At 45.6% G+C, this 12,495-nt stretch overlaps 1 protein-coding gene across 1 annotated transcript in view; it reads right to left on the bottom strand.

The window, feature by feature from the left end:
• LOC138605617 (inositol 1,4,5-trisphosphate-gated calcium channel ITPR1-like) overlaps window positions 1–12,495 on the bottom strand; it is a 75,612-nt gene that overhangs the window by 13,130 nt on the left and 49,987 nt on the right. Inside the window, exons 43-52 of the mRNA XM_069677989.1 lie at window positions 9,413–9,596; window positions 9,012–9,265; window positions 8,244–8,444; window positions 8,047–8,157; window positions 7,634–7,729; window positions 7,409–7,552; window positions 7,198–7,305; window positions 6,866–7,058; window positions 3,337–3,459; window positions 706–881 (exon numbers count right to left, since the gene is read on the bottom strand). Coding sequence (XP_069534090.1) covers window positions 706–881; window positions 3,337–3,459; window positions 6,866–7,058; window positions 7,198–7,305; window positions 7,409–7,552; window positions 7,634–7,729; window positions 8,047–8,157; window positions 8,244–8,444; window positions 9,012–9,265; window positions 9,413–9,596 — 1,590 coding nt within the window. The remainder of the gene's footprint in view (window positions 1–705; window positions 882–3,336; window positions 3,460–6,865; window positions 7,059–7,197; window positions 7,306–7,408; window positions 7,553–7,633; window positions 7,730–8,046; window positions 8,158–8,243; window positions 8,445–9,011; window positions 9,266–9,412; window positions 9,597–12,495) is intronic.

A 12,495-nucleotide genomic window follows, 5' to 3' on the forward strand; every position in this document is an offset into this window, starting at 1 on the left:
GAGGAAGGGGGGGTGGGGGTGGGGGTTACACCACAGGCAGACGGGGCACCAGCTTGCCAAGTGGGCAGGAGGAGTGTGAGCTGAAAGAAGAACTGGAACTGGTGTGGTACAGGTTCCCACTACTCGAAAGTAGTGCGTGTGAACGTTTAGAAATAAGTGGTTAGCACTTCAGTGGAAAATGAGTAACAAACAAGACGCTGTTGCACAAACACGAGAGACATGAGAGGTTAAAAGGATCAGGTTTCTGCTTCTTGCCCACTAAAATAAATACATTTTATTTGGGGAGATCGCACACGGTCAGCAGTTAGACAATAGAGAAAATAGTCCCAATAAAAACTCGATAAAAAAGCCTTTTAGGGAAACGGGAACATTATTTTCAGAAAACACTTTAGTTTATATTTTTATATAGTAGTCTGCTACTTACAACTATTTTCATTGTCAATAAAACTGCAGATGTTCTTAATTATTTTGCAGAGAAAAGTCAGAAAATAGGAAGTTAACGCCCATCACAGATCTTAAAAGTGACACGCTCTAATAACTTACTGGATCCTGCCACCAGTCCAAGACCACTACAAACTGACTGGACAATGATATGAGTAATAGAAAAGCACCCCATCATGACATTTGAGCTTGGCAATTCAAAACGTATTGCATAACTAGATACAACCGTTTGGGTGAACTGGCCCTCGAAGGTACACTACTTACATTGAAGGCACCAAGTAGGAAGAGTGTCGGCTCCAGGCCAACCGAGAAGATGAGTCTGAGGATGGTGATGATGACGAGGGCACGGATGCCCAGCGGCTGGGGCATAATGATAACGATGACCAGCGTTGCCAGGACTCCCATCCACAGCAGAGCAGACAGGTGGGGGTCGAGCATCACTGCAGGGGAAAGGAAGGAACTGGCTGTATTAATGAGCATGCAAGCGACAGACAATGCATGCAGAAACAGCTGAGTTTGAAATCACATGTGGAGCATGAGAACTGAGGAATGACTTTGCAGTTTGCAGCTTAAACGCGGCCTTGTTCAGATCAACGGGCTGCTGCTCAGCTCTGCCTCTCAGGCAGGCCTCGGGCCTTCATTAGGGAGACTTTGAACTCAAAAACAGACGCTTACATAACACCCAAAAGTATATGACATACTTTTTGTATGCGTGTGTGTGTGCTAAGCTTTAGCGAGAGCCTACCTGAAGCTCTGCTTGATCCTGGGCTAAATCCAGGATTAGTTTCCTAGTCAGGGGTTTCATGTAGCAATGAATCACTCAGGCTAAAACCCTCGACCAGGTTTGACCAGCCTAAAAACAAGACCACACCCAACCAACCTGCTGCTTCTGAGCACTCTTTGTTAAAATGCAGGAAGAACATGTTTACAAGGGTGTTGTAATTTAATACTGGTCAAACTCAGAGGACATGGAGGACAAAAACATGATAGTAGAAAAAGAAAGAAAATAAATGGGGCAGAACTGCAAGGATTAAAAAACAGAGTTGCTGTGGATTAGAGAGCAGAGGGGGAGTACTGCGGGTGAGGAAGCCCTCCTTTCCTCTCCTCTAAACCTTGCCTCCCTCTGCCTCCTTCCCTCCTTCCCTTCCCCTAGATTTTTCTCCCCCCCCTCCCAGCCCTTGTGGAGATCACATGACAGGTGCCACTTACATAACAGCCGTCTCTAAAAATACCTCCGCTGAAAGATTTATGAGGAATGAGGAGGGAGCAGCTCCAGTGATGTGGCAGCCTGAAAGAGGGGCGCTTACGTGCACTCACAAACCCCGCACTTATACCTCACACTTTGATGTGCCGGCGGATGATTGTGCTCATGTGAAAATCAAAAGCTGAGAAGGCTGCGGAGATGTATGTCTAATGTTTTATGAGTTTATGACGTAATCCGGAGATATTTATCAAAAGGCGGGCAGTCATGCACGCAGGCAGAACACACTGACCCAGAATTCCTGCTCTTATAACCCTCATTCTATAGGCGAGAGCAGAGGAGGGGGAGAGAGAGAGAGAGCAAGGGGCCCAGAGCCATAAAGGTGCCTGTTAAAGCAGGCCAAAGGTATGCTGGAGGCTCACGTGATGAAGTCGTGCACACAGAGAAAGGAGGACAAACAGAGGCAGACTTGAGCCCTCAATTTCTCACAATAATGACACTTATGAATGAGTTCTGTCTTAAAGGTAATACTATGATTGTTTGAATTATAGATCATGTGTGCTTGTTTCTCTTTGTCTGCATATTCTCTTATTACTCTCTTATTCTTATGTAATGAACTTGTAAAGAGTCAGATGGAATTAAAACCCACAGACAAACATCAGCGAGGAGAATCTGGCAGCTGAATCGAAAGCCTCGTTTGAAGTGTGAAACATGATGTATGACTTTTACTCGTGATCATCTGATACCCCGTGTTTGCTTTTTCCTACCTGAGCCAGTGTAATTTTTGTTTATGGAAGACTAAATGACAGCGGGCGCTCCTGTGTTTACCGTAGTCTCCATGGAACTGAAAGACAAATATGAGCTCAAAGCTTTGACAACATGGTAGTGTGTCTGTGTGTGTGTGTGTGTGTGTGTCTCAAACAAAGGTAGAGGGTTTCTGAGGTCTTGTTTTTAATCCCGCTCAGGTGATTAGAAGTCAGCAGATGTGAACCTTGCAGGAAAAGGAGATCAGTAGGTCAGCGCTGATGCCCGGGAGGATTGAGGGTCTGATCTTCTATCAGTGTGGGTGGCTGCACCATGTGACCTGCCTTTCCTCACAGGCTGTTATATCACAATATGATGTAAATGTAAAAGAAAATATGAAATAGCACTTAGGTACTAGCTGAACAGGTTGACATAATATGGCAGCGAGCCCAGCTTTTTCACTTCCTTCATGATCTCTGCTTTTGCTTTGATGCGAGCGTCAGTTAGTGCTTAACATCCAAAACAGCCTGTCATCATATTTCTTCTTTGTTCGCACTTTCTTTGAATATTCTAGGTCGTAATAAGGAGCAGAAAAACGTCTCAGCAAGCCCCATCCTTCCTGTTTGCATCATTTAGCACATAACCTTTTTCTAACCCCGTTTCTAAAGAAGTCTAAGCAGTGAAGTACGCGACAATATACGTCTGCAGAGCTGCATCAAAGCAACATCAACATGAATTCAAAAAGTCCCTGCAGACGCAGAAGGTGTTTCACAAGCGTTTCACCAGAACTAAGCTGATATCCACCTATGAATCAGATGCAGCATCAAATCATTCTGAATGTAAAGAGCAACAACAAGTCTGCAGTGAAATTTTAATCCGATTTTAGCGAGAGGATGTGCGCTTCGAAAAGGCTGCTCTTGCAGTAAGAAGTCTGCTCATGTGTGACTGACCTCCCTGAACCCCCTCCAGCGGGTAGAAGAAGCAGACCAGCAGGTTCATGAGCACGGCCAGGTTGAAGGAGACGTTACTCCACACCGACATGTTTCTGGAGCACCAGTACAACACGGGCTGGGCTGAAGAGGAGAGACAACGAGACAGATGGGACATCAGACATATGTTAACATGATTTAGGTAGATTCATACATTATAAAGTGTTTGGACTGTAAGTTTTTATCTGAGCAACCGTCCAAAAGATACAGATTTAATACAATTATATTAATGATATAAAAAAAAGCAAATCTTCACATTCAAAAGCGAAAAACTAATTAATATTTGGCAATTTTGTTAATTGATGGTTCAAATAAATCATACATTAAAGCTCCTGTGAAGAGTTTTTTGCTGGTTATGAAACAGACTGAAATTAATTGTGATGCCTCGATATGAGCTACAAAAGCAAACCAGACCATCAGCGACAACATTGATTATTTCTATACAGTCCTTTTAATGCCTGTAACCGCTGGCGGGGGGGGTAGGTGTCAGAAGAAGTGATTAACTGCTCGCTGCCTTTGTTTACATTTTCCAGGACAAACATTTTAAGTGAGGGATACATATGACTGTTAGAGAAAGCAGGATGAGAGAGTTTGTTCAAAACCACCACTTAAAGGGCCAGTTGGACAATTTTCAACCTCATTCCTATCATGCTATTATGGGGAGCTAATGCCATTACGGTAGGAAAAAAATGCAGTTTAGCACTGAGCCTTTAGAGGACGCTAACTTCTCCGATGGGCCCTGGAAAACCTCCGCCAAACGCGTTATCTGGCGGAGGCCAGGGCGCTTGCTAAACTCTGCTTCCACGATCTAGGACGGCTGCCTCCGATGTCATGTCTCGTTCAAACTCGTCAGGTTTGAAATGTAGACTGCAGACCTGAAGATTTTTCAGCCACCGGTGTATTCTCGTCGTATTTTCAGATTCTTTTCAGAGCCATTGCCTGCAGCGATTAATGTCCTTGACTGGAAAACGGTAGTATTTCACTCCAGCGTCTCTCGCTGGGCCGTTCCTATTAGAGGGAGGGGCGCAATGCACGCTGGGAGCTGTTTGTACAACTTTCTCCACAGCTATGGCGCCAATTTCAAATATTATTGCTGCTATTGATTACAGAGAACACCAGCTTTGACTGGCTTTTTCTCCTTTAAGCATGTACAGGACAAAATCAGCAGAGATAAGAGGTACGGCTTTGTCCACAGGGGGCGCCAAAATCAACACAAACCAAAAGTTCCTCACAGGTGCTTTAATTATCAAAAACTGCTTTCAACTCATTTTTATATCAAATTAATTGTGACTAACTGACTTGATTATCACATACCCAGTCTGAACAAACTATAGGGTTAATTTGAGAATTAGAACCTGGGAAAGTAGAGCATAACTGCACGATTTACAACCTCCCTGATCATGGAGAAAATAATTTTACATTAAAAATATAAGGAGAGTCTTGTACTTAAAGAAATGACATAAAACTGCATTGTTTATAATGTTTGTTGAAATGGTAAAAAAACAACTCCACATGTCTGCACATCAACATGTAACCTTGACCTTTGCTCACGCTCTGCCTGTTGACGTTACACTTAACGTCCTCTGCTGTTGGTGAAACAGAGAAACAGATGCAGGGACTTTTCTCTGTCCATCCCCTCCTCTGAGTAAGAGACAGAATATGGCTTTGTGTGGGTCTGCAGTCTTCTACTTGGATCAGAAGTGTGACTTAGTGTGGGAGCGGGTCTGTGAGCGTGTGCCTGAGCTCTCAGTTGTGATTCATAAGGTTACTGTACAAATGTTTCACGGCTCAGAGAATGTGGAAAGCCCCTGTCTGCTTTTAGACTGGAAACATACACTTACACAACACACTCACACGGGACGACAGAATCAGGCCTGCTGTCGGATACGCATCCATCCTTTCATCCATTTTCCATATCCGCTTAACCTGTTCAAGCAGGCAGCTCTATCCCAGCATGCACTGGCTTAGGCTGGTCACACCCTGGACATGTCACCAGTCACTGGGAGACAGTCACGCAACCAGATTCATGTTAGCCTGCGCTTTAAAGCTTTTACCTTCACATCTTGATTACTACACCAAATGCAATAGCAAAAAATACATTTACATAATTTCTTTGTGCCAACAGCAATCAATATTTATTTTCATTAATTTACCAGCTGTATGTATCGACTTTAGTTGTATGTTTTATTGTTGTTTTATATATGATTTTTTTAAGTAATAATCTCAGTTAAAATCTCAGTTTCGTTCTCTTTGGCGGCAGCTGTGATAAACGTTAATTGCGGGAGCACACTTCCCAGATTCCAGACAGTGTTGCGTGTGTGACGTCCACGGCCGGCTTCCTTACTTTGAATCTTGAATGGATTCAAGAAACACAAACCCTTTACGTTTAAAAAAAATATGCCTCATCGTTTTGGCACCCTTGTTAGTCAATGTAGCTCCTGTTCGGTTTGGTCGGGGATGAGACACCAGGAGATGAACAAACACAATGATGGGATGGTGTCATTTCAAATATTAAAACCTATTTACATAAGCGAGTGTGAAACACCTCAAGTATTTTTGGCTGATTGCTGGGGACAGCCCTACACGTGGGTCTGTATGTGACTGACTGACTGACTGACTGACTGACGGTACTTTCACAGCTGTAGAGAGAGACAGTCGCGACACAATGGCGGATCATGAAGCATATTGGACCTCTGCTGATGCGACTCTCTGTCTATACGGCTCTGGATACTTTTTTCGGGGATTAGGCGGGGCTGCTCCTATGCTGCTCGTCCGCTGGTCTCACCTACGTCCGCACCTGCTTTCAAACATGTTGTCATCGGCCTCCTGAGGACAGTCTTTGTAACACATTGCCCACAAAAGCGCACATTGACCTGATGCGATCAGCCACATTTTTAAAGATTTTCTTTGGGGGCCTTTAATGTCTTCATTAAGAGACAGTGGGTAGTGTTGGAAACGGGGGAAGAGAGACTGGGGAATGACACGCGGCATGGGGCTGAAGGTGGGAGTCGAGTCTGGGCGCCGCCGCATTTAGGACTAAAGCCTCTGTACATGAGCCACTGATTTAACCGCTGATCTAACCCAGTGCCCTGTGATGACTGTGAGCAAATCACGGATCCACCGTGTCACAGCCAAGTAGTGGATATTCATCACACAAATGAAGCATGGAGTCATTTCTTGGTAAAAAAAAAGGCACTAAATTGCACAACATCAGCTGATCAGCATGACTGCATCACTGCATCATGTCATTGCTGCTTCTTAGGCTGCACTCTTAGCTGCTGCTGCTGCACAAGCTGACAGACCTCTCCTATTGTACTGTCTTATTAGGATCATTGTAAATGTCATCTCCTGTCCGAAATGCTGAAACTGAAGTTGATAAGCATCGTTGAAAACAAATGCTTGTCTGGTATCGTCTGATGTAACTGATTGAAATGATTTACTGTGTTTGTCATGCATGACTGTCATCACCCGTGCTGCTCCTTGTTCCTACCTCGGAGCTTCTTCTGCCAGTTCATCTCATTGAAGAGGTCCTCCGCTCGCAGGAAGAAGTCGTTGATCTTGCTGCCCTGCTCGTCCCTCTCGGTGGTGTAGTACACTCGCAGCTTGGACTCTGAAGTCAGGAACTCACAGATGTTTGGCACGGGGAACACGATCTCCTCCATGGTGCGGTCCTGGCGCACGATCTGAACAGAGAGACACACAAAGACAGTCACATCCAAGGAGCTAAATGCCTCTGTGGTGGATCATTTGGGACATTTGTTTTGTAAATATACAATAAACATTTAGTTTTTTGGATGATTAAAGGTGGTTGCGTGTGGTGACCTCTATCTGAGCCGTGTGTTTAGCATAGAACTCCAAGGCCTCGTCCCCCTCTCCATTCGCCCCTCCTGGCTTTAACATCATAGACAGCTCCTTATTGTGACGTGCCAGCTGTACAAAGGACACACAGCCAACAAATTAGCTTAATGTATTAATATAATCATTGTATTATAGTGTCATTGTACAAAACATGACGCAGGGAGGAACAGCCAACCTGGTGAGCTAAAATGTAGATATTGTGTCCAACGTTTCTCGGAGAAGCAGCATCATGTTCCTCCTCTTCATCATCGTCCTCCTCCTCTTTTGTGTCCTCAAACTCTACTTCTCCCTGCAGGTAGGCCTTCTTTATCACCTCCACCTGTGGAAACACGCACACTGTTCAACAGGCTGTTCAATAGCTCAGGAGCTGTTGAGATGATACAAAACACGATTTCCTCACCAGCTCCTTGGGCCTCATGTTGTACAGGATCCTTTCGGCGTTCTCGCTGTCATGGCGGCTCTCCATGATGGCGAGCAGCAGCTTGGATGCATTGTTCTAGAAAAAGAAGAGAGAAAGCACTTAGAAGTTAAGCTCAGGCTTCATCCAGGAAAAACAGACAGAAACTGTGGCGCTGTAGAGAAATGCTCTCTGCAGCTGTTTGTGTTGGCACGCCCGCACGGAAGCTAGATGAGCTCAGACGCATGAGAGTCCCGCTCTCATAGTTGTAGCCTGTTGCTGATATTCCATCCTGCTGTGAGAGGAAAGTACTGTTTCTTCTCACATTATTGGACCAAGATCCAAACACATTCTTAGCCCAATCCCCAGTTTTAAATGAGGTCATAGATCCTTCCTCCACTTTACTTTCCACTGACCTTGAGCTCCAACACCAGGTCCATTCGCTTTTTCCCAAGTGGGTTGATGTCATTAAGGATCAGCGCTATTATGATGTCAATGCCATTGGACTCGTGAGTGGCGATGCAGTTCTGGAGGAAATAAATGTAGATGTAAGAAAAACACAAAGACCACTGGTACAGAGCGGGCACCCCCTGGTTAAAGTCTCTTTCTGTACCTGGTTTTCATGGCAGGGGCCTTGGCAGTATTCTGTCAGACTCTCCAGAGTTTGGTTAATGAGCGCCACGTTCTTCTCGTTTATATACAGACCCAGCAGGCCGAGGCCTCCCGTGGTGCTGCCGCAGATACAGTCCAAGAACTGCAGAGTCTCACACACCAGGTTGTAGTTGTTCTTGTTGTTTTGACAGCGAAGGAAGTTCTGAGGAGGAGAAAATGGTTGTGTTTGGGAACTAAGAAGAAACATAATTAACCAATGCAAATGGATAAACAGAATAGTGAAGGGAAAGTTTAAGAGGAAATAAAAATTCAGCCCCTGTGTCAGGCAGAGCTCAGACGTTTCAAGAACACAATAGACGGATTAAGTGAGCAGCCATTTTTATTTTGGCCCTCGTTAGAACTCGACTCTCCCATCGGAGGAATGCCACCGTGAAGTCACAACACCAGAATAATCCTCTGCAGGCTGGTGTGATGTTAATCTTTTGTTTTGCTCCACATTCCAGTTGGATTTGTGCACCAGCATGAACACACCTTTCACGTTCAAAACAAAGCAATGTTTGCCCTGCATGAGTACGAAATTATGTCGGACACCGTTCAGACCCACATTTAATTATTTCTGCCAAATACAAAAGAAGCAGATTGCTCTTTTGTCAGATAAACTACAGTTAGTATTGATCTCAGTTACGAAGCAGCATGTAGTTAGTGAATTCATTTTATATCTCTAATCAAATCTAGAAAACCAGCAGAGTCTGAAGCTGCGTCCGCCCACCTGCAGGTCGCGGTTGTGATTCTCACAGAGCAGCTGGAGGAAGCGAAGGATCGGTTGCATGATGACGATAACAAAACTCATCTCCCCCTCGTCCTGGTTCTTGTCCCCGGTGCTCGCCTGGCCGTCGGCCGAGTTAAAGTGCTCCTCAGGGTCTGCTTCTCGCCGGTAAGAGTTGAAGGCCTTCTTGGTGGCGGAGGAAGCCTCTATCAGTTGCTCTCTCACGTCCTCTGTCATGACCACCGCTGAGTCTCTCGCTAAATGGACACAGGCAGCAAAGAAGGACTAGTTAAAACCCACATGAACCCGATTTCTAATCTGGATTTATAATATTTTTTTTATTTAAGAATTGTAGCTCGCGTTTGCATCTTTTGTAGGTGAAATCATAGAAAGTGACCTCTGACCTTTTTTGCGAACAGGAACGTCTTTGTCCTGGCTGTCGTCATCCCTCTTCCTGTTTCCAAGGTCGCTGGTATTCACCGTCACCGTGGCTTTGATCTCCAGCTGAGCCAGCTTCATGCGGTCGTAGAAGACCCGGAAGAACTTCTCAGACTTCTTGTCGTCCGTCAGGCGGCAAAAGAACGAACGCTGCACACGAAGGGAGAAGATAAAAAGAGACGATAGGTGTTATTGTCTGCCCAATGCATTTTTGATCACCGATTAATCAATGATAAAGCTACAACACCAAAATACCTCTGGATCAAACTTCACAAATGGAAGATTTGCTTTATTTTTTACCCTTTAATAGATCAATAGATTTGGGTTCAGCCGGTTGGTTGGACAACAAAATCAATTTGCAGATGTTATCTTGGGATTTGTGTGCAATCATCCTTTTTTTATGACATCTTGTAGACAAATCTTCAAGTCAACACTTTATTTCCGCCTTCAAGTCTGTATTATGCAACGCATTCAAAGTGCAGTTCACTAGGTTTAAGTGCAGCGGACATGTTTTTGGCTCGTGGCCAATTCAGATGTGCTTTTGTTTAATATTCTTTGTCTGTGAGCGCGTATTATGTCATTTTTGCAATAAAAAAAAAAAATCACTAAATATGAGCAACTTGGTCTCAACTTGACCCTCGGAAATTACAGTGTACAGTGAGGAGAGCCTGGATTTACCGCGATGCGAGGGCTTAAACGCTGCAGTTATTACTGTGGAATGGGGTCACGCAGAATTAGAACACTTTGGAGCCTGCGAGCACACCGTGTCCCAACCCACAGGCCCGTTGTTTTGATTATATAAGAGCTGTTATCTGCTGCAGCCTATGGAAAGGCTTCGACCAGCAGAAGCCACACTAACGGGGTGAAAAATGACACGAGACGGAGAAGCCTGGCCTACTCACACAGATAGAGAGTGGGAGATGGCGGGGAGTGGGGAGAAGAAGTGCTGCAGGCGAGAGACAGACACCAGAGAGGGAAAAAGTCGGGGAAAAAAAGCAGATGATTAAGAGAGGGGAAACAAGAGCAAGAGCAAGGGAGGAAGGGAATGTTATCAGGGGGTATCTAGGCCAGTTTGTTACATAACCAACAGTCTTTCCAGGTTAGATGCAAAACTGGGCTACTGGAGGAAACAAATAAAAGATAGTCACAAGGAAAATGTCAGACAAAACAGTCCTTGTTCCTCCTGCTCCAAGGTCAGCGCCTCAGGGTGTTTGTTCAAACGATTATATGCATTTCAGTTTGATATAACACACACGGCTCAATCTTTCATGCAACGGTTAAAACACTGACTGACAAAGCAGCCAAACGAGAAAGAGTGTGCAGCTTATTAACACACAACACAGAGCAGGGCTAACCCAGAAATGCAGCCAAGTTTCTTCCAAAGAAACAATTACATAACTGTGTGCTTGTGCCCCAAAGCAAATTCCACAGCCTTATTGTGCCCCACCCCGGCCCTCCTCCACCACTGAGCAGCAGCTCTCCTGCACGTACACACTCTGCCAACGCTCAGGGACGAGGAGATAGCAAAGCAGAGAGAGAGAGAGAGGGGAGGGGGGGCTGCCAGGCAAGGCCATCACGCAATAAACAAGTTGATGACAGAGAGGAGACTGCAGAGGGGGGATTAGCAGCACCGCTGGCAACCCATTTCAGCTCACAGCAAGGATGGAGGACGGAGGTTTGGCGGGGGGAACGATGGTCAGTGTCTCTGCTCACATAACTCCAACAGCGAGGGGGTGATGGAGGCAGAGGGTGAGGCGTCAGGCAAAGGGCCAGGATAACGCACATTGATTCGAGCAGAGCAAACAGAGGGAAAAGCACTCACCGTCACCCCCCTCCCCTCCCTCTCTTTACCATTACATAACAAGCAGACACACACACACTCGTACAGTACGAGCACACCCGAGCTGGAGAGCGCATACGCTAATCCGCCCACTGACTTTTACACTCAAAAACTAGGTCAGCTGTCTCCGACATAGGCGCATGCCAATTTAGGGGGGACACGCCCACATATCACACATGCTCCGCAATACAGTATTCTCTCGCTATAACTCCAACACTGCCAACTTCGTTCTTATGCAATCACAGTTCTGGGTTTTTTTTCTATCAAACATAGCGGGTCTCAGCTCGAGGATGTGCCGCGTTAGAGAGGCAGTGCGAGTGTGCAGGCTGAGCACCCTGCCAGTAGGCCTGTTTCATGTTAGGCATGAGGGGGAGCCGAGCGATTGTATTTCACTGTGTTAGCAGGAAGTTTGTTGATTAATGCGGGCCAGGAGGGGAATGTATTGGTAATGTAGGGGTTATTCATTGTTTTATTCCAGCAGTGGAAGTTTTCAGCCCCGAGCAGCCGGAGACATTTTTTAAACGTCCTGTTTCTAAGAACTGAGTTCAGTGGATGGAGTGAGTCACTGATGCAAAGACAACGAAACGAAAAGGAGCACCACAGTAAAGGGAAAAACACCACTGCAAACTTTTATGTAATGTTTCTTCTGAAATGATGTTATGTGTATAAATCAGAAGCGACCTAAACCTAAAAATGTAACGTCTCTGGAGCGTTTCGACGCTGCTCCTTACACACCCGGCCTCTGAATCTGTGCTGCCGTATCAAGACACCATCTGTGTTTTTATAGCACTTGAAAAACAAGGAGCAGAGTGGCGTGATGGAGGGATGATGTAATGCATGGTGGTCAAGGAGAGAATAGATTGATAGTAACAGAGGAGGTTGAAGGAGAGAGGAAAAGAGAGGGATGGATGATCATCTCAGGGGCCCCCCTGTAGTGTTGGGTAAACACAGAGCATGTCTGTATCCATGGCGACAAACCCTTAGTGGAGTGAGACGGCGAGGAGCGAGGCGAGGTGGGGGCGGACACCGCTGAAAAACAAGGTCAGAGCGCTTTCCCTTCTCTCCTTCCGTTCCGCCACTTGGCATCAACAAAGGGATGTTATGTAACAGCTATTTATACTCGCGCTCCCTTTCCTCCTCGCCCTCCCTCTCGTGTCAGGCAGCACCGCACGGAGCTGCAAATGTGCTCTCCTACAAGTCCTTTTTCCT

This window comes from Semicossyphus pulcher, unplaced genomic scaffold, assembly GCF_022749685.1.
Source record: "Semicossyphus pulcher isolate SPU_LCO1_2020_fin unplaced genomic scaffold, fSemPul1.0.p SCAF_3, whole genome shotgun sequence".
In the NCBI taxonomy this organism is placed as follows: Eukaryota; Metazoa; Chordata; class Actinopteri; order Labriformes; family Labridae; genus Semicossyphus; species Semicossyphus pulcher.